General features: G+C 42.4%; 1 protein-coding gene across 1 annotated transcript in view; it reads left to right on the plus strand.

Annotated features, from left to right (window-relative positions):
• NIPAL2 (NIPA like domain containing 2) overlaps window positions 1–22,244 on the plus strand; it is a 47,688-nt gene that overhangs the window by 6,290 nt on the left and 19,154 nt on the right. Inside the window, exons 3-6 of the mRNA XM_048508013.1 lie at window positions 1,592–1,763; window positions 7,471–7,530; window positions 14,353–14,474; window positions 20,904–21,000. Coding sequence (XP_048363970.1) covers window positions 1,592–1,763; window positions 7,471–7,530; window positions 14,353–14,474; window positions 20,904–21,000 — 451 coding nt within the window. The remainder of the gene's footprint in view (window positions 1–1,591; window positions 1,764–7,470; window positions 7,531–14,352; window positions 14,475–20,903; window positions 21,001–22,244) is intronic.

Below are 22,244 nucleotides of genomic sequence, written 5' to 3' on the forward strand. Positions count from 1 at the left end.
AGCCTTGTCAGAACTTAGGGACAATAGTATTTCCCCTGCCAGTCTAAAAGGGTTGTGAGACAGAATGTCTGTCAGGGATCCCCAACCTTTTTGAGCCTGCAGGCACCTTGGGAATTTTGATACTGATTAGTGAGTACAATCACAGAATGGCTGCAGCAGAATATTCAGCCAGTCTCAAAACATTAAGGTGGGTTATGCATAACTCTGATAGTAACTATTCAGCATTTCAAGCAGAAGCTCTGTTTACAGGATGCCTTTTAAAGTTTAAAAACATACTAATTAGAAACCCTCCTCTGGCAGTATCTGTCTTCATTTTGCAGGGATCCAATCAGGCTATCCCCTTTACATGAGCTGGGCAAAAGCCCCACCTGGCCTGTCCCACTTTATAAAAACACTTGGAGGGCACCAGGAGCCGTGTTGGCAGTAGGGTTGCCAGCTCTGGGTTGAGAAATACCTGGAGATTTTAGGGGTGTATCCTGAGGAGGGCGGAGTTTGGGGAGGGGAAGGACTTCAATAGGGCATAATGCAATAAAGTTCTTCTTCCAAAGTAACAATTTTTTCAAGTTGAACTGATCTCTGTCACCTGGAGATCATTTGTAATCCCAGGAGATCCCTAGTCTCCGCTTGAAGGTTGGCAACCCTAGTTGGTGAGTAGTGCCACATTGGGGACCCCTGATGTATACTGAGGGCGGAAGGATTACATTTGGCTTTTGTGTTGGGGCCCTTCGTGTTACTGGCCTAATACCTGTTTCTTGTGGTTCAAATTTGTACGCTCAAAAAAGTGCCCATTTAGTTTTCCAAGCCTCAAGCTAAGATGTGTGCAGAGTGAGGTCCAAGATTGAGTCAAGTCAAACTGTACCCCTTTGGCAGTGCCATCACAGGAGCTGAACAACGGGAATGTCCCTCTTGCTTTTCACGAATAATAATTTTTGTGTGAGCTCCATCACAATGGATCACAGAAACCCTGGTCCCAAGCCAATCACTTTACTCCCCCAACTTTCTGTTGGTGGGCTCTGAAAATTCCTTTGTAGCTCTCTAGAGGGCAAAAAAAGCCATAATTTAATTTAGGACCAGCTGACCAATGAAATAAGTTATTCCTCTACCGGTGGTCTCTTCTCTTTGCTGCCTTCAAGTGGTTTCGCACAGCCCCCACATTTTCAGTTTCTGAAATGATAATATATCTGTTTGGGGGTGGGACATTCCTTGTGTTTGTGGTTTCTTAAATGGTGTGGGAATTTGCATTGGTATTGACATTACAGTGCCCTAGTAATTAAAAGTTTCTGAAAAATCTGAAAGCTGTTCCAAAGACACACATTGCAAACCACCTACAGACAGCATGCTAACTATGAGCTCATGTTGAGATTTTTATTCCAGAACCGTTTATTTAGAGATTGAAGATCTGTATTATTTCAGCATTGCTTTATCGGCAGCCTTATTTCACCAAAGAAGTGCAGCTCTTTTCATCATATCATAGTCACGCATTATCTGTTATGTACATGAATCTCACAGTCTGAATATGACTGAAATTTAATGCTGACAGATCCCTTCTTATGCAGATTTCATTCAGCCGATGCCTTTCATGTTCTTCTAGAAATATTCTCATGTTCAGTTGGCACGCTTAGCCAATCAGAAGCCCGTTTACCGAAGTAAACTCTGGTGGTGTGGAATTATTCTTCTGGGGATTGGAGAAATGGGCAACTTCGCAGCTTATGGATTTACCTCAGCCATGCTTGTTGCGCCACTGGGAAGCATGACTGTCATAGGTGAGCTTTCCTTCCATTATTTTATGGATGTGACTTTTTGCAAAAAGTAGAATGCTGGAGGGAGTGGTACCTGAACTGGATCTGAGGAGGGGGAATAACTTGCTACAGAGTCTCCAGGCTGACAAATAAGGAATATTTTATGTATTTTATTTTACTGTTCTTACATATTTACGCTGCTGGGTATGTAAATGCTTTTATGCATTTACTGACGTATGGTGACCTCATATGGTTTTCAAGCCAAGATATTCAGAGGTGGTTTGCCCTTGCCTGCCTCCATGTCAGAGTTCTGATATTCATTGGAGGTCTCCCATCCAAATACTTGCCAGGGTAGACCCTGCTTAGCTTCTGAGATCTGACAAGATGAGGCTAGCCTGAACTGTCCAGGTCACGGCTATCTATGTATTTGGAGGGTTTTTTTTCCAGAGCAATATTCGAAGAGGAAAAGTAACAAACAAATGTCTTTATTCACTAGCAATCAGTCTCATCCATTCCTTAAAGTAAGGGATATACATGTATTACATACCTTCCTTATGAGGAGAGGCTGCAGCGTTTGGAGAGGAGACATCTGAGGGGGGGATATGATAGAAGACTATAACATTATGCATGGGGTAGAAAATGTTAACAGGGAGAAATTTTTCTCTCTTTCTCACAATACTAGAACCAGGGGGCATACATTGAAAATGCTGGGGGGAAGAATTAGGACTAATAAAAGGAAACACTTCTTCACGCAACGTGTGATTGGTGTTTGGAATATGCTGCCACAGGAGGTGGTGATGGCCACTAACCTGGATAACTTTAAAAGGGGCTTGGACAGATTTATGGAGAAGTCAATCTATGGCTACCAATCTTGATCCTCCTTGATCTCAGTTTGCAAATGCCTTAGCAGGCCAGGTGCTTGGGCGCAGCAGCAGCAGAAGGTCATTGCTTTCACATCCTGCCTGTGAGCTCCCAAAGGCACCTGGTGGGCCACTGCGAGTAGCAGAGAGCTGGACTAGATGGACTCTGGTCTGATCCAGCTGGCTCTTTCTTATGTTCTTACATATTTACGCTGCTGGCTATGTAAATGCTTTTATGCATTCCATTATCATCCTGCTTCTGTGATACAACACTGGTTGGTCATGGCAGACAAGGTGTGTTTTTGAGTAGCTCAAATAAGCACAAATAGAATCATGAATAAACTACAACTGAACCACAGTAAACCACAAAGAAACATAATAAACCACTCTTTCTCTCCAAAATATACACATATAACTATGAGAATAGGACAAAGATGGAGGTTGAGACAAGGAGAGAGCAAGAAGGACATTCAGATGAGTGATGCTACCTGACCGAAGACACATGAAATGTTTGAAATCACGGTGATTCTGTGTAGAAGTCATCTTAGGTGGCAATTGAAGGGAGGGAGAGAGACAGAGCAGCCTGCGAAGTGACAGCATGGGTATCCAGGTAGTAGGAGAACCAGCCACATGTTTCACTGATCTGGGCTGGACCTTATATGGGGAAGAGACTCATCCCTTGGACATGGGACCTCACTTCCCCAGGATCAGGGTTAGTCCAAGAAATGAAGCTTGAATTTGACTGGGCATCTGAAGGTAACTGCTGTCCGTATCTGGCAGGAAGGTTAGGAGGTGGACTTGGCATTCCAGGGTGGGGCGATCAGTGGACGGGTTTATCATATTAACAAAGACAGGGTGTGAAATGATGGTAAAACTGTCCTCTTGTTGGCTCATCCTGGGTAGACTGGATATTCGGTTGCTTTGATCAATAGTTGTATTGGAGGTGATTCTTAAGGGTTGCCCATTAACTGGAGATAGTTCATATGGCTTTGAAGAAGCATTCTTTGAAGCAAGAGATATGCTTGTATTATACATGTACTTGAACTGGGAAATATGTATGTAACTGCTTTTATGCACACAAGTGTCATCCTGCCTCTGTGACACAATGTGCCTTGGTCATGGCAGGCCAAGATCCCCCTTGCACTTAGGCTTTCCCTTTGAAACAACTAAGAGGCAAACGGGGCTCAGATTGAGAGGAGTATGAAAAATAGAAGGGACATTTTTGAAGGTGAATTTGCTTGAAAGGATGATATTCTGCTGGGAAAAAATCCTGTAACATTATATTATCATTTCTAACTGCTGAAAATGTAAAGCCGGGCTATTATGGCTTTGAGTTTCTAATGTTTATTGGAAGAGTCAGTTCCTTCTTTTTGTATGCAGAATTCACTGAGTGTTCTTGTGACCGTGTACTTTGCTGCTGGCTAACTAACAGTGCAGTCCTAAGCAGTGTTACACCCTTGATTTCAGTGGACTTAGAAGGGTGTGACCCTGTTCGTGATCGCACTGTTAGTTTATTAAAGTGAAAGTAGCCTAGTTCAGCATTCAAAACAATGTACACTGACAGGCTTGCCCCCTGCAACTGTCTGGACATGGCTGTGCATATCAGCAGGGAGCCCTTTGGTGTGTCCAAGAGTGTGCATGGAGGTTCTTCCATTGGTAAGTCGGAACGGGTCCTACAGACAGCAAGAGGAGTATTATGTGTTCAGGCTACCAGCACTAAACCATTTCATTCTGCTCATGACCTGAGTTTGATCCTGACAGAAGTTGGTTTCAAGTAGCTGCCTCAAGTTTGACTCAGCCATATAACCTTCTGAGGTCAGTAAAATGAGGGCTCAGCTTCCTGGGGGTAAAGTGTAGACATCTGGGGAAGGCAATGGCAAACCACCCGTAAACAGCCTGACTAGAAAAGTGGGGAATAAATCCAAACCCTTCTTCTTCTGTTGGCTGCTGAAGTGCTTTCAGGGGGGTCAGGGACAAACAGGATGGGTAGGAAAGAAAGAGGGTATGCAAGGAAGGCCTGAGGGCAAACAGGTGGCAGAGGAACTCTATTTCTGGGAGCCCCCAAAAACTGGAACCAGCACAAGCTCATCAAAACAAAAACATGCTCTCCACACTTAAAACTAGCATGTAGAATAACTTCCCCTGACATCCTCATTTTCTGGATGAAGGGATTTTGGTTTTGTATGCAGAAGTGTGCTACCATAGGTTCCCCAATGTCCATCTGAGGAAGTACAGCTCTTTACAGTGAGAATGAGGCATCAGAGCGAGAAATGAATTTATGGTACCATCCTAAGCAGAGTTATACCCTTCTAAGCTCCGTGACTTCAGTGGACTCAGAAAAGGCTAACTAGTTTGTGTGGCGCTATTTGAGTTTTACCCACTACGTTTCAGTCAGGCAGCTCCCGTGTTGCTTGGATACAGAGGTAGTTTGCTCACGGAAGCTGTCATCTTAATGTTTTACCAGAAGTGATAATCTGAATACACGGGTGGAAAAACTCAGCTTCCTACTATTATGGTAATTGTAATTATTTATACAGTCCTCCACCGGTAGCTGTTCTTTACTATTCTATTTAAACTATTTATAGGGGGAGAAAAGATATGTTTCCTTGGGAGGAAGCTCCCTGCTGATGATGCAAGAGTGTGGGCTGATGTTTATCTCTGTTTAATCCCTGGACAGCATTTGAAATGGACACTGATTTTAATAAATGTTTTGTAATTCAACAAACCGTCTGTGTACTGTCCGGTACAGATGCTATTTCCTCCCATTGGCTGCTTCTGCAGGTCATTGGCAGAATGATTTTTTTTTTCAAATGAAGAACAACAGAAGCTCTGGCAGTTTCTTGCGTTAATGGCCTTCTTGCTATGAATCATTAATACAAAAATTCACATCCAGGATGGACTTGGCGACAGAACTTGCATTAATATTGCCTCATAGATGTTGCCAAAAGTGACCATCCCACAGTGAGTCATACACACTTCAGCTGTAATGTGTACTAGTACTTTCAACATGAACTGGTATCTTTGAGAGGATTTCAGAATCATGAATTGGACTGCAGAAGCTAAACTAATGAGGTGTTGGCACAATTGAATGTTCACAGTCTGTACAAGGGGGGGCACAACAAGGCCATTGCCACAACTTGCCACAACAAGACCAATTTGGTAGTATCCCCATAGTGGCCATGACGCTAGTCCTAAGGGTTTCGAAAGGGAGAAGATGCCTGATAGTGAAGCAGCCTCGTGACTGTATACTTTTCAACTGAGAGCAAGAAAGTTGGGGGTGGGGGATGAGAATCCAGTGTGGAATCACCTCATGTACACCTATTGAACGCTTCTGAGAAACATATGAGAAATACAAAGCCGCTATATGCCAGGTCAAGTCATTGGTCCATCTGCAGAGGCTGTAGTGTCAAGGGGGCGGGGGGCGTGCGTGACACACCGGGCAGGTGCCCCTGTGTGATGGGGCGTGGCATTCCGGGGGAGGGGAGGGACGTTCCGGGGGTTTGGAGGGGCGTGCAGCACGCGTGCACACACCAGGCACACTTCCCCCTCGCTCCGTCCCAGTCCGTCTGTCTCCATTGTCTGCTCTATGCCATTGGCTCTTCAGGGTTTCTGTAAGAAAGAGTGCCCTACCAACACCTGCTGCTGAGAAGTCAAAACTAGTTCAGATATTATGAGATCTGTGTTCACACCTGCAGATCTGTATACAGCCAGTGTGTCTGATATGGGGAAGAAGGGTTAAGCCTCCCTCCCATGCCATTTTCCATGCTGTGTGTAGGACTTCTGTTTTCTCTGTTGGGGCAAACAAACATATTGCGTAAAAATACAAGAAACTGGAACTTCAGGCATGAAAAGCATATGCTCTATGAACATTGGCCTCTCCTCTCTTTCCCCACAACTGTCAATCACTAAGAAGCTGGCCAGGTGAGATTTTGCTGGATGTTCTTTTCTTGCATGAGGAGTTGCCCAAGTTCTTCTCCAAGCAGAAGAATGAGGGCTTCTCCAGAACCTACCTAACATTTGCTGGTGGATTATATCAATTGCAGTTTCCCTTGCTATTCTCTGGAACTATCCTGTGTCACTTAGGCATGCTGTATTAAAGACTCACTTGATAAACATGGCCTTTTGGACTATATCCAGTGACCCATGATCCAAGACATCCTGGATTTGTAAATATCACAAGTGAAAGTAAATGAAGATCTTATTTCCAGTTCAGGTTATACCAGAATTTGACAAGCAATGCCAACCTTTTTTTTTAAAGAGTGTTCTGCAATTTTATTACATGCATCTTTGCATATAATCTGGCGTTGCTTTGCGGCTACTTTGCTCTGGTTAAAATGTGTTGTTTTGTATAGTCACTGAATTAAAATGTATGATCTTGGCTTTGGATGTGATCAAGACAGGACAGATATTAACTGTGCAAATGGTGAGTCAAACACCTGTTGAATTTTTTTTATTTATTATTGTTTTTTATATACCGCCCTTCCCCAAAAGGACTCTGGGCGGTGCACAACACAGAATACAACAATAAAACAGATGGAGTAAATAAACAAGATATAAAGCATAATAAATAATATAGGCTCCATTAACCATAAATTGCTAAAACCAATTAAAATACAGCGATCAATTCAGTAAGTATCCATTTGATGAGTTTTGCTCCTATGAGTTGCTGGCCTTACACTGGGCTGATGTGATAAACCTTTTAAACTTGGCAAAGTACCCTTGGAGCCCAGATAGGTGTAGCCAACCCAAGGGCTCCCTGAATATTTTGCTCATGTGCTAAACTGACCTCATTTTAAAATATATATTTCCTGATAGCTTGTATCATTTCCTGATAGCTTGTATCATTAAACAAGGATTATTTTTTCCCTCAGATACTGCATTTATATCTGTCTTATTTCAAAAAGAGAACTTGAGGTCTGAAGGTGTATTAGGTAAGTAAAATTATCCCATCATGCCTATGAGTTGGTTTCATCATGAAAAGGTCGTATTCCCAAACGCCTCATCTCTACCAAGCTTCAACATAACTGTGTAACGGATGCTAATGGCTGCAGGAAGGAACAGTCTGATTTTTAAACGATCATTTTCTATTTACATTCATCTTTTTGCTGCTGGTTTTTAAGCCAGGAAATAATATTTTAATGGGCTACCCATTTGGATATTTTTATGACAGTAGTAGAAATTGTATTGAAATGTGACATCCATTAATTGCTTGTTTTGCTCTGATTTGGAAGGTTTATTCACAACACCCACCCCTCTTTTTAAAAAGGAACCATTTGTTCCTTCTGTACTAACTCAGCCATTTCCAAAGGCATTCCAGCAATGTTTTGGCAAACATGATCTTTATTGTACGAAATACTGGACTTTTTGGCTGCCTCAGAGATATTGCTACAAATCAAGATGTCATGTATTTATTAGGAATTCCAGCAAATTATGGGTAGCTTTACATAAGACAATAAGCCATTGCTGGTTTTGGTATTGAAGACTTCTCTGTCTAATGATTCATATGTGTAAATGTTGTTGACACATTTAAGATGACAATGGTTTTCAAATTTTGTTACAATGCCCTTTCCCGCAGCAGCTGGCTGTGCTTTCTCATGCTCAACTGGACTTGTAAAAAGGTGTCCCCCCCTCACCCCCCAGACAGTAAAAAAGCCCACCAACAGCACTGGCAGTTCAGACCAGTTTGTTCGCATAGTTTGTCTCCACCATGGCTGCTTTAGGTCAGGAAAGGCCTCCTCACACCAATATCTGAGAACATTCAGGTGACATTGGGCCCAGTGTTGGCATAACTTGTCTGGCTTCTCAGATTTCCCCCCCTTTGAACCAGATTAAAAATGGTGGTAGAAAGTGCCGTCAAGTTGTAGTCAATTTATGGCAAGAGATGATACAGAAGTGGTTGGCCCTTGCCTGCCTCTGTATAGCAACACTGGACTTCCTAGGAGGTCTCTCAGTCAAGTACCAATCAGGGCTGACCTTACTTAGATCTGACAGATCTGAGATCTGACAAAGTCGGGCCTATCCAGGTCAGGGCAAACTTCAACCCAGTTCAGCGGAAACTGGAAGTAGAATGTCCATCTGAGCATTTTAACTGCAGAGCCTATGGAGATGAGGGCTGAGTTAAGCTCCGCCTTCAAAATGGCAGAGCCAAGCATCACATACTCACAAACACACTGCATTGGCTCTTTAACGTGCATTTTGTGTTTCCCACATGAGCCAAGCGTTACGTGTGATGTAGCATTTCGTTGCAGCCCAGCAGGGGAAGGGGAAGTCTGAAGTTGGGACTTTTGAGCTGATGTGATGGAGTAAAAGTGGATGAATGGGCAGCGGGACCAGTGAATACAACAGGGATGGGTGTGACCCTGTTCCCTCCCTGTTTCCTCTCACTGCTATGGTGGGGCATATTTTAAAGCCCCTGAGTGGGAACATCATGTATTGATTGCTAGAGTAAACCCTGCCCAGTTGCTTATGGGGACGGCGGATACTGGATATATAAACATTACTCTCACTTTTAAAAAAAACATGCCCAGGCATGCCCATGAGAAATCTTTCTAAATTAAAAAAAATACGTCTGAAGTCCGTCGAGTGGATCTGGAAAGGAAGACGATTGAAATAGAAGAAGAAGAAGAGTTTGGATTTATATCCCCCCTTTCTCTCCTGTAAGGAGACTCAAAGGGGCTTACAATCTCCTTTCCCTCCCTTCCCCAGCAGAGCAGCGAGTGGGGCTGTGAGAGCTCCAAAGAACTATGACTAGCCCAAGGTCACCCAGCTGGCATGTGTTGGAGTGCACAAGCTAATCTGGTTCACCAGATAAGCCTCCACAACTCAAGTGGCAGAGCAGGAAATCAAACCCGGTTCTCCAGATTATAGTGCACCTGCTCTTAACCACTGCACCACGCTGGCTCCTGATAAGGTGCGCATGAATCTGCCTTATACTAAATCAGACCTTTGGTCCACTATTGTTGGACCAATTGTTGGTCCAGTATTGTTTACTCAGACGGGCAGCAGGTCTCCAGAATCTGAGGCAGAAGTCTTTCACAACATCTACCTCCCGATCCTTTTAACTGGAAATGTCAGGGGGATACAGCCAGCCAATCCTTTCCAGTGCATGTACTCTGTAAAGTCACAAACTATAGTTTGCACACTTCATTATCAATAAAAAAAACATTCTTCATGTGGAAAACTTGCCTTGTTTGAAGTCTCCCCTCAGTCAAAGCAGAATGGAAAGAAGGACATCTGGACTATCCCTGTAAATAAGCAAGGTGATGATGTCACCTGTGGGGGTAATGACTGCAATTGTATAGCTGTGGTGAATGTCTGATGAAAGAGAATCGGTACTGCTCCAATAGTCCCATAACATTTAGTCTGTTGATCTCAGTGATGCATGGAGAATTCACTCCTTGGCCGATCGTGTTCCCCCTTCAGCCTTGTGTGCTGCACATTGTTTTAACTAGAGTTCTGTGCTGATTTATATTATTTCTCTGAGCTTGTCTTTGCCACGGAGGTTTTTAACAATGTTGCTACATTCCATTGGAGTTAGCTGTACAATGGCAGATAGGGTGATTGGTGGGAGCTGTTCTGTTAGCACATAGATATAGAGCGTTGCCATTTCCCCCTCCAAACACGGTGTGTGTTATAATGTCCCACTGATGTTCTGTGCAGTATTTTGTGTCCCATAATCTCACATTCCATATAAATGATTGATTGCTGGAGTAAGGAACCCTTTAAAAAAAACAGAACTGGAAGCCACATTGTCAAGTTTAAATTGGCAGGTCAGCAGCATCGAAGAACGTTAAAACGCACTTGTTCAGAGAAGTTGGTCTTTCCCTTTTACACGTTCAAGTATACTGTGTTACACACTCACATTGTCCTCTTTAGAGCTTTGACTCTCAAAAAGCTCATACCCTGAAAATCATATGAATGTTACTGAATTTGAATCTAATTGTCATCTTTTGCATCAACACTTATACCTACCCCTTCAGTTCACCTGTCAACAATGCAACAGAAGCAGGACTTTGACATCTTGGATGTTATCCTCTCTTGAAACACCCCAAGGCTGCTTAGCTGACCCAGTGTCCTGAGCAGCAGTGGCATAGTGGTTAGAAGCAGGTGCACTCTAACCTGGAGAACTGGGTTTGATTCCCCGCTCTGCCACAAGCTGTGGAGACTTATCTGGTGAACTAGATTAGCCTGTGCACTCCCACACATGCCAGCTGGGTGACCTTGAGCTAGTCACAGTTCTTCTGAGCTCTCTCAGCCCCACCTACCTCACAGGGTATTTGTTGTGAGGGGGGAAGGGTAAGGAGTTTGTGAGGGGGAAAGGGTTAGGAGCTCAAAGGGCTTCCTTTTGAGTCTCCTATAGGAGAGAAAGGGGCAATATAAATCCAACTCCTCTTCTGATGATGATGATGAGGGTAAATGGGTAAGTGGGATAAAAGGAGAAACTGGGCCAATAATGGGGCAGTAATGGGGCAATATACAATATAAGCCAGCGTATGAAAAATTGGAATTAATAATTATATGTCTAATTGATATAATACTTTAAATGTTTTAAGGGTTTCACCTTGTTATAATTCTTACAACAGCTCCAGAATTTGGTCAATATTATTACGACCATATGGCAGATGGCAGACTGTCTCTGACAGTGACTGGCTGTATTAAGCTGTTGTGAGATACTATGAGAATTGATTAAATTTTAGCTCATTGTGATATCCAAATGCAAGCTTCCCATTAAATGCTTATTGATGGATAGAACACTGGGGTTCCATGTCCCAGTTTGTATTTGACTTGTTAACTTCGGTTAATGCGAAACTGGAGATTCACATGCTGTCCAAATTCAGAAATCCCAGTTTGTCAAAAAGCAGCATGCTTCACAAATTCTTTTCGTTGGCTTCACGGAGGAGCATTTAGCTACAGACGGTACTTTCTTGGGACATGCTTTCCCTCCCACTGTTTCCTTACCACACACCCCCTCTCTACATTTGATGACTCACTGAGAGGAACTGTGTGGCTCTGGGAGCAATTCAGAAGTCACCGGGACAAAACATGTTGCCTAACCACACAACTTTATTATTTATTGGCTTGCTGAAGGCCACCTAGAGGGTTCGTGCCTAGGTGAAGTTTGAATAGGGGACCTCCCAGATCTCAACTTATTCTCTTCTTACACATGACATTATATTGATTTATTTAGTACATTTTGTCCTACTTATCCTCCCAGAAGTTTAGGGCAGCATTCAACACTCCTCCCAATCTCAATTTTGTCATTACAGCAACCCTGTAAGGTAGGTTAACCTGAGAAAGTGACTTGGTCAAGGTCACCCACTTTGCTTCATGACTGAGTTGAGAATTACTACATGCTAACCTAAGAATTCGATCCTTAGGTTCAAGTTTGGCAGCATCGTGTCTGAAATGAGGAATGTTTACATACTCCTTGAGATCTCTGTCACATCACATGGTTCATAAGTACACCAAAGCATAGTTTCTGATCTCTTGTGTGTCCCCCTTCTCTTAGTCAAGGTTTACTAATGACTTCCACTTGAACACAGGGTGTAGCAGGACTGCATCTGATCTGCCAATTCATGCTTTGCCTTTCCTTGAATTGCAACTGTAAACTACTAACAAGATGGATTATATATTTTCCAGTCTTCCTCAGATTTGCAGGCAGATAATTTCTATTCCAGGTCCAGAATCTGAATGATGGTAGAAAATGCTGTAATATATTTTCTAGCTGTTTTTCATTAGGTTTTTCTCTCTCCATAAAAAAAGTTTAACAAGTTTTATTACAAAAAATAAATAAAAATAATAAATGTACAATTGCACAAATAATCAGAACACACAGAGAATTCACACAGTCCTGGGATGTATAAAGAGTTGAGGATATAGGTCTGGGATAGATCGAGGGTTGGGGGGACAATACGTGATAATTACTTTATCCTGAAAAAGGGATCTAGAAAAGCAGAGTTCAATGCCCGCACTGAGCTCTAAAGAGATGAGGTGAAAGCAGATGGCACATTGTGCAACTGAACTAAGGGTTAGCCCAGAAGGTGCTGATTATATAGTGCAACTGAACCAGAGGGGGTTCAGGAAACACTGGGTTGCGGTGTAACCAAACCAGAGGTTTTGTCCAGAATGCTAAGAACATAAGAACATAAGAACTAGCCTGCTGGATCAGACCAGAGTCCATCTAGTCCAGCATTCTGCTACTCGCAATGGCCCACCAGGTGCCTTTGGGAGCTCACTCTGCTGAGCTTCATCATTGGACAACTTCAGGCCTTCCTGGATGAAGTAGATTGCTTGGACATTTTCTCATCTGGTTTAAGTCTGGGTTATGAGACTGAAACAGCTTTGGTCATCCTGGTGGATGATTTGTGCTGGGAGGTGGACAGAGGAAGTATGACTCTGTAGCATCTATTGGGTCTCTCAATGGCTGTCAGTATTGTCAGTCATGGTGTCCTTCTGGACCACCTATCTGGGTTGGGGTTAGGAGGCACTGTTCTATGGTAGTTCCTGTCCTACTTGGAGGGTTGGTGCTGAGGCTGCTGTTCAGCCACTTGGCCATTATTCTGTGGGCTTCCATCTTGTCCCCTAAGCTCCTTATCATCTACATGAAACCACTGGGTCAGTTCATCTGAAGACTTGGGTGAGTTGTCCCCAATATGTGGATGACTCTCAGCTCTATTTCACATTTCTGGCTGATTCTAGGGAGGCTATGGAACCAATGCCTGGAGGCAGTTCTGGAGCTGATACAGGCAAATAAACTGAAGTTTCATCCCAACAAGATGGATGTGCTAATGGTGGGTGGAAAGTCTAACATGGGAGCCATTCTGTATGAGGTTGCAGTTCCTTTGAAGGTACAGGTCTGTAGTCTGAGGATGCTGTTGAACCCAGGCCTGCAGCTGGATAAGTAGGTAGCAGGTATGGCCAGGAGTACTTTTTACTGGTTTAACTGTTTATCCGGCTACAGCCTTTGCTGAGCTGAAAGATCTGGCCACTGTGGTTCAGGCTGTTGTTCCATCTAATTATTTCAATGAACTGCCCTTGAAAAGTGTTCAGAGACTTCTAGTGCCGAAATTTTCTGAGGCCCTTCTTTGGGTACCCCCACTTTTTGAGATTAAGTGGGTAGCAACCCAGGAGAGGGCCTTCTCAGTCATCTCACCAAAACTTTGCAGAGCTCTCCCCAGGGAGACTTGTCTGTCCACGTCTGTTGTCGTATTCCACCAAAGGTTAAAGACATTTTGTTTTGTTTAGCACTCCCTTAACAAACGCTCCTTCCTGCCCAGTGTTTCAGTTGTCTTTATCTTTTCTGTGTGTAACTTAACTCTGGCTTTAATAGTTTTAATGATGTGTTTTTGTTAGGTTTAATGGTTTTTAAGATGTGATTTTATTTGCATGTTTTTAATTTTTAGCTGCCTTCGTGGCCATTATGAGGTCAGAAGCACATGGTATAAATTTTATAAAATAAATAAAATCATTGCTGCCACAAACGCAGCACAAGGGCGCAACCAAGTTTCCACCCAGCAGTTCTCTGCGAACTCTTACTTGTGTAATCAACAGGAACAATTCTTTCTTACATGTAATTAACCTGAAGGGATGGAAGGACTGCAGAAGAATGACAAGAAGATGTCACTTGTCAGTGACATTTTTGCATAAAAACTGGTTGCATAAATTCACCCATTGTATCTAGATGGAGCTTTGCACCGTATTGTAAACATATGGCTTAAAGAACAACATGTTTCTCTCTGTGTATTTATTTAAAGGTGGAACTTTGACAGTCGCAGGAGCATTTTTGTTGGTATCATTTGCTCCCCACATTGCCCAGGAACCCACAGCAAGAAGGATACAGAGTTATTTAGTTAGCTGGCAGGTCCTGGCTTATGTGGTGAGTCCAGTCTTCATAATTTGTTGCCTGTCAATCAGATGCTCTTGATTTGCATTGCAAGGCACAGAGTCAGTGCCGCTTTCTGGGGGACAGATTGCTCTGCTGGTGAAGGATGTTGCAATTCTCAGATCAGCTTCTATTCTTTCCACATTCCTCCTGTCAAACAGCGTAAATTCAAAGATCCTTTTCCAGGCCGAATTTGGAAATGAGCAAAGGAAAGCCAGGCTGGATTTGCCGGGAGGGGGCATGTTGCGGACTAGTGGAACAAAACCGGCATTTGTATAGTGCTGTCTTGTCTGCTGGGACATTTTGCATTAAAATGCTTTCAAGTACTTCTGCTGGCTAGTGGTTTGGCTGACTACTCTGTGTAAAATATAGTATACCTGGCCTCTTCATTATGATCTTTTCAATATGAGAGTTGCAGAAATAGCTAAATGCAATCCTAATGTAGAGTTACCGCCTTCTAAGTCCACTGAAGTCAATTGGCTTCGAAGGGTGTAACTCTGTTTAGCCATAGAAACCCAATACAATTCCAAGCTTGGTTAACAAGCAAGAAACCCTTTTGGACCAAACATAAGCAGGAGCCTTGGGGCCTCTTCAAGTCCACACGTTTTTATTCTAGTAAAAGCTTTTATGGACCAGGCCCTGCTTCATTAAATGCATTTCAGTGGGCCCTCACTTAGAAAATAGGCATTTATGGGAATATGAGCTAAAAACAGGTGAATCAACAGGTGGTGATAAGCAGGAAATACAAGGTGAGCTATAATCATGTAGAATTCACATGTAATCAAAAAAAGGAGCAGAGACCATTCACAATAACTGTAATTTGCAATAACCCCGTCTTTACTAAATTCCTTAACGTTTGCAATGGCTGATTTATCCTTTTAGATCTTTCTACTCCACTTTTCTCTCTACTACTCCACCCCAGTGGGGATCCAGAGCAGACAACAACATCATTTTCCCCTTTTCCATGTTATCCTCACAATGACAGTAACCCTGTGAGGTGGGTTGGGTTAAGATAGGCTGTGGCCCAAGGCCCTGAGTGAACTTTTATGTCAGAATGGTGAATCTGAGCCTGAGCCTCTGAGAATTTGGAGAATTCGAACCTGTGCCTCTGAGATTCTAGCTCGCCACTCTGACCATTACACCATGCTGGACCAGGATTATGTAGAATTCAGACTATAATGTCAGATGGATTCATCATGTTCCGTCCTTCAGTCAGAAAAAAGAGTTTTAGTGTACTAAATACCGGTAATCATCGATGAACCTGACAAACAATTGTGTGCCACGTAAAAAGTGGAGAAACTAAGAAACGCGCTACACACTGGCTCTGGCAAACGTAAACAGTATGTTAACAACCTTTTATATTTCAATTAGTTCATAATTCATCCAAGAAAATATACCATAATCATTTATAACTCAAATTTGTCAAATTTGTTGAATCCAAATACTTCTACTTCTCACTAAGTCAAAAAGGAAGTCATATAAGACAGCCAATATTCATAACTCAGAGTTCATTTTGTGAGAAAAGTAAACATTGAGTTATGAATATTGATAATTTTGGATTCTACAAGTTGGATTATATGACTGTTGGATTATATGACTGTCTTTTTGACTTTGTGAGAAGTAGAAGTATTTGGATTCTACAAATTTGACAAATTTGAGTTATGAATGATTATGATATATTTTCTTGAATGAATTATGAACGAATTGAAATCTAAATAATCATTGGCCACAGGGTGAAATGCTAGGTTAAATCAATTTCTGCACCCGTGAATATATGTTAGATACAATGGAAACCAAATTAACAATGATGGTTCAACTGCTTAAAGTTTGTGGTACTTTGACATTTCCACAAATACCCGAATAACAGTGCAATCCCAAGAATATTTCCCTGGGAGTAAATGCCATGAAGTAGACTTGAATTGGATTCTAATTAGGCTTGCTTAGTGTTGTTCTGCAGGGTTAGGAGGCTGCAGGGCAATCTTATACAGAGTTATTGCAGTCTAAAACCATTGAGTTCAATGATTGGGAAGATACTTTAGAAATGAGTGGAGGGTCCAGAGACTCTATTTTTAACTCTTTAACACAATGTTCCTATAACTGAAAGCGGTGTCGTGATGCGTCTGAGCTATTGTTAATGCTAGCTGTGCAACTTTAACATACACCGGGCATTGTACCATGGTTAGATCTGAAAAGGGAAAGGAGGGGAATTTGTTCTTGCAACACCATAAAGAGATTATGAACTTATTGTCGGCCAAAATCTCTACTGTGCAGCTATGTTTTAAGCAAGCACTCCGGCCTGCCAACACAGCCAATGATATTTCATACCTAATGAATTAAAGTTTTCTTGAAATCATAGGCTTGTTAAGGAAAAAAAAAGACCTTTCCTCACCTTCTAAGCTTTAGGCTGTAATCCAGGAAAGCACTTAAATACTTGCTTGGACATTTTCCCCTCTGAACACTTACTGGTGATCTAATTTTTCTGTGAGAAATGAAAAAGGGTGTGAAGTTGAACTGTGACCTCCTTCCTTTGTGCAAATGGGCTGGAGTCAAAGGTGCCTTTTGTTCGTGGAAGACTCTTCCAATCATGACAAGACTCCTGTTTATAAAAAGGACTTTCAGTTTCCAGAGAAAGACTTCCACTAAAGCAGGGATCCTCAAGGCAGCTCCCACCAACACCTTTACTAGCGCCCTTTGAGTGTTTTCAGTAAGCGGAGTGTTTAGTGGCACATTTGCCCAGCTAGATTTCTTTTTTTTAATTAATAAAGTTTATTTATTCCATTATCTTTAAAAACAGTACAATTACAAAATTTTAGCTTACTGCAAACCCAGCTAGATTTCTGATTTGTTTTGCAAATGAAAAAGCATCCTGTTAAACTGTTAGGTCTTGAACCTTAAGCCAATAAACGGACTCTGTGTTTTATTTATTATTTTATTTTATTTATTATATTTATATACCGCCCTCCCCAAAGGCTCAGGGCGGTGTTCATCAATATTAAAACAGTTTAAAACATCATCATAATATATAAGTTAACATAAAAGAATACATATAAGTTAACATAAAAGAATACATAAAAGAATACATGTTGTTGATCAGCAGCGTTTATTGATAAGCTAAGAGCATCAAAGCTTGGCAAAGCCAGTTCTGGTGAATCTGGTCTTTGCTATCCTCTTTATCCCTGTTGTCAGTCCCCTCTCCCATTTTCCCAAGAAGTTTGAAAGAAAGAGTTTGCGGAGCCAAGGTACCCCAAGGTCGGCGACAGATAGTGATAGAGAGCCACCTGGCATCTTGCTCCCACAGAACAATGGAAACAACTCTGTATCTCATGAGACCAGGGTGTCAGGGGGAAGCCAAGTTATCTACAAAGCATGTGAAGCTATAGAGTAAAGATCAAGGAAAGAATGCCCCAGATGGCAGTGGTAACAGAAACTGGCTACATATATCTGGTAGCAAGCAGTTACATTGAGTTGGGAATGCATCTCCGTCACCTAAATAGAATCCTCCTGATATAAACAGAGTTTCTGTCTGAAATGCTGAAGAAGTATAAGAGTTTTATGTAACCTCACTGTCTGACCTTTCGTCATTGGCTCCATGACCTTCAGCAGCTATTTTGTAATTGTGCCCGCCATCCCCTGTCAAAATTCTGAAGGTTTCTGCAGGCTCAGAAAGGTCTGCACTAAAGAAATTCTGGGTTCACCTGGCTAGGGGAAGTGTCCCTCAGGGGCAGAAAGCCCATCAAAGACAGTTTGAAGTCTGGGACTCTTGGTTCATAATTGTACACTCGGGATAACAAGAACTGACTGCTTGTTTATATTGGTTAGTGTATGTCATTGATTTTAAATTAATTATTTCTGTTTGGCCAATAACTCAGCCTAGCCTGATGCCAACAAAGTTTGGATGTTTAAGCAGAGTCGGCCACAATTAGTCTTCGAATGGATGGACACCAAGGCAGACTGGGGTTGCCATTCAAGGAAGGCAATGGCAAACTACCTCTTCTCATCTCTTGCCTTGGAAATCCCACAAGGGGTCACCAAAAGTCAGTTGTGCCTTGATGGAACACAGTTATTTTACTATGGTTTGATCACAAGATAAATATCCAAAATGCAATGCAGGTGCCCAAAATGGTTCAATGAAGAACAAATCACAGTTAAGAGTTGTAGTTGTTTTCACCAGTTCCCCTTCCTGTCTCTGCAGCTTCTTGTGTTCCTCAAAAAGCCTTTGGGGAAAATCTCCAACCCTTTGAACTTGTTTTCAGAGGCCATGGAGTTTGTGTGCACCTGGCCAGAATCAGTGACCTTCTCTATGCAGGTGTCAGTGGCTTTTGCTCATGCAGAGAGCAGGAGCCTTTAGATTTCTACTCTCCTGTGTAGGGAGATGCACAAAATGCACCATTCTCCAAACCATGATTAAGAGACTAGGAACAATCATTTTTCAAAGAGAAAGGGGGGGAGAGAGAACATATTCATGCATCTGTGATTGCAGGCTATTACACCATGATTAGCTCAGAAACTTGATTTGTACAAGAAATAATAATGAGATTTATGTCTGTTAAAGATCTGCATAAATCAGCCTTCATTTTTCAAAAAGCAACAACCAGAAAATCCCTCTTGGCTTTCCAAATATGTTATCCTGGTGTGTAGAAAAACACCTGTGAATTATTTTGCAAGAGTTAATTTTCTCTCTGTTGCCTCTGGGAGCAAAAGTGTGAAGTCTATTTGAAAATTGATTCAGGAGGGAAAAATTGGATTGCTTACTAATATATGTATTTTATTCTACAAATGGGGATAGGTTATTTTTCATAAATTTGGTGCAGAATTGATGCAGAGGAAATTGTTTTCTTGATCCATCTTCGTGTTAAGATAGTTGGTGCAAACTCTGAAAGATTCCTCATTGCCACAGTTGTGACTTTCTGAAACGAGTGAGCTGGGAGAACGAGCAGTGAGAATATCAGGCAGGCAGGAAGGAAACTCTATTGGGGCAGGAAATAATTGTGGCCGTTTCCCCACTTTAAAAAATGACGTCGGTTTCAACCGGAGTGGACCTTTTCAGCGCAGGGATTGTGTTCCCCAGCTTCCCACTGCCCTGCGCTCTGCGCGGGGTCATCAAAAGGCGCCGTTTTCAGCAGCGCCAGAAATGACGCGCACTGAGGGGGCACGAGAGCGGCAGAGTCAGGGAGGCTGCATTGTAGCCGCCTCTGTAGTGGGGAGTGCTGCTGGACCCCACGCTATTTGGGAAGAGTAGCGTGCAGCAAATGGTGAGTGGGGAAAGGCCCTGAGTTCCACCACCCCCTCCCTGGGCTGGAGAGGAAGGACATCAGCCCACCTGGAAAAGTACCGGTGGTCATAAGAACCAGTTCACCCCTGATTCTGGGTTTGTACGTTCCCCTTCTAGATGAAATACTTCTTTCTAAATCCTACACCGTGAGCTCATTTGCCAAGAGTCTAAACTGGGTCTCAGTTGAAGTTTCAAAGAGACACCTGAGTCTTATTTTTTTAAAGACTCCTCATGCAGACCCTAGTCTCACATGCGTGTCCCAGTCTTGCTTCATGCACTCACAGCAGCACCCTATAGCCCGTGTGGAATGTGGCTTGGGGTGCCAGTGCTATGCCTGCCAGGGCATTGCAGGAAATCACAAGGCAGTGAGCCTGGATTGTGTGCAGCAGAAAGGCCTCCCCATCTGCAAAATGTCTTGCGAAGCAGCCTCTCCTGCCATGTCATTAAACTCTGCTGGTATATTTTTCTTTTATGCAGCCTCCTGACAGGTAGTTGACTAGGCAGTGATTGAAAAGCAGTGCACAGTTACAAATGTTTTGCAGGTGTTTTGGACAAGAAGTGTGAGTTTCGCCCAGGTTTTATTGATTACAGAGATGGGCAGAAGAACAAGTGAGGGGGATTTGATTCAAAGAGAAAGGAAGATGAGCTGAATTTTAGGGCTAAAAGGAGGCATTTAAAGGCTTTAATCTTCAAGTCATTTACACTGGAGTAGTCTCATTGCACCTGGGTGATTGCAGGATGATTGCACATTTACCATTACGAACCATAGTACTATGTACCAAGTGGAGGCTACGGTTGTAAAAACTATCGCCTTATTAAAGTCAAATGTGGTTTTTTTGCTTGACAGTTACGACTGCAAAAACCATCAGATCTTTTATTTTAAATCTTTTCAAGACTTAACAAAAATAAAAACCACACACACAGAGAATCAGAACTCCCAAATGGGAACAAAGGCATTTGTTGGTATTTTAACTGTTCCTAGTCCTGGGAAAGGTTTATAGAAGGAACTAGTTTTTGACAAATGGCTCACAATACTACTCCAATCACCCCTTTAACAGTCCTAAAGATGAGCATTTGACATCTTGTTTGAAATTTCATATTCTACCTTTATCAATATTTGCCTTTTATGCTTTTTTGCTCTCTCTCTTTAGATATTGGGAGTAATAACGTTCTGCGTTCTTCTGTATTTCTATAAAAGAAGAGATGTGAAGCACATTGTGGTTATATTAACCCTGGCAGCACTGCTAGGTAAGACCTGTATCATTTCCAACATTGTTTTGTCCTGTTTCCTTGTTCACCACCATCATATAGTTCCTTTGTCCACTATATTCTGTGGGGTTCTTGGAATGGACAAAAGTCCATCTTTGCTGAAGGTAATCTGCCTCTTTTGGAGGAAGACTTAGTCCCAGGGAGTTATAGGATCCAATCTGAAGTTTCCACAGTTGATAACACATGCATGCCCGTGTTTCCCCGAAAATCTTATAGGGTCTTATATTAATTTTTGCTCCGAAAGATGTGTTAGGGCTTATTTTCAGGGGATGTCTTATTTTTTTCCATGATTTTGCGCCCCCCACTTGACCAGATCAGCTGCACCGAGGAATCTGTAACTAGGGCTTATTTCTGGAACAGGGTTTATATTTCAAGCATCCTCCGAAAATCCCCAAAAAGTCATGCTAGGGCTTATTTTTGGGGTAGGTCTTATTTTCAGGGAAACAGGGTATTGTATTGTCGAAGGCTTTCACGGCCGGAATCACTTGGGTGCTATGTGGTTTCCGGGCTGTATGGCCCTGTTCTAGCAGCATTCTCTCCTGACGTTTCGCCTGCATCTGTGGCTGGCCTCTTCAGAGGATCTTCCTCTGAAGATCAGAGGATGATCCTCTGAAGATGCCAGCCACAGATGCAGGCGAAATGTCAGGAGAGAATGCTGCTAAAACACGGCCATACAGCCCGGAAACCACACAGTACCCAAGGGTAACTTGTTTTAGCTACAAGAATCCACTGCTAACTTGTTTGGTCTGTGAAATCTAGTGACCACATGCATTTGGTTCACAGGCGACTTGTGTTTTGAGCCTGGTTTGGTCAATGGTTTTGCATCCAGAGGATCAATTCTGAGACATCCCAACAGATCTGTCATACAGCTCACTAATAGCTGAGACTGAAACTAAAAATAGATTCCCGAGCAGTCCCTATGTATGGGATGGAAGGCCCAGTCAAATCGAACTCCAAAAAAATCTCTGCATGAGTCATGTTGTTATTGCAAAACATTTTATTTGAATTGATGTTCTGTTTTTTATCGTTCCCTGCTGCAAGGGGAGAAAGCGAGAAAAAGAACAACAGTATTTATATGGAATTTTCCTCAGTTCAGAATCCATAACATACATCATGCATTATGAGCACTTTGCACACTTTAGGGCTCTGTACGAATGTTATGTTCTTATATATTGGGTAGGATCCAGACTAAATTTTCCATCAGCAAAATGGAACTTCCCCCA

This window comes from Sphaerodactylus townsendi, linkage group LG09 (genome assembly GCF_021028975.2).
Source record: "Sphaerodactylus townsendi isolate TG3544 linkage group LG09, MPM_Stown_v2.3, whole genome shotgun sequence".
NCBI lineage: Eukaryota > Metazoa > Chordata > Lepidosauria > Squamata > Sphaerodactylidae > Sphaerodactylus > Sphaerodactylus townsendi.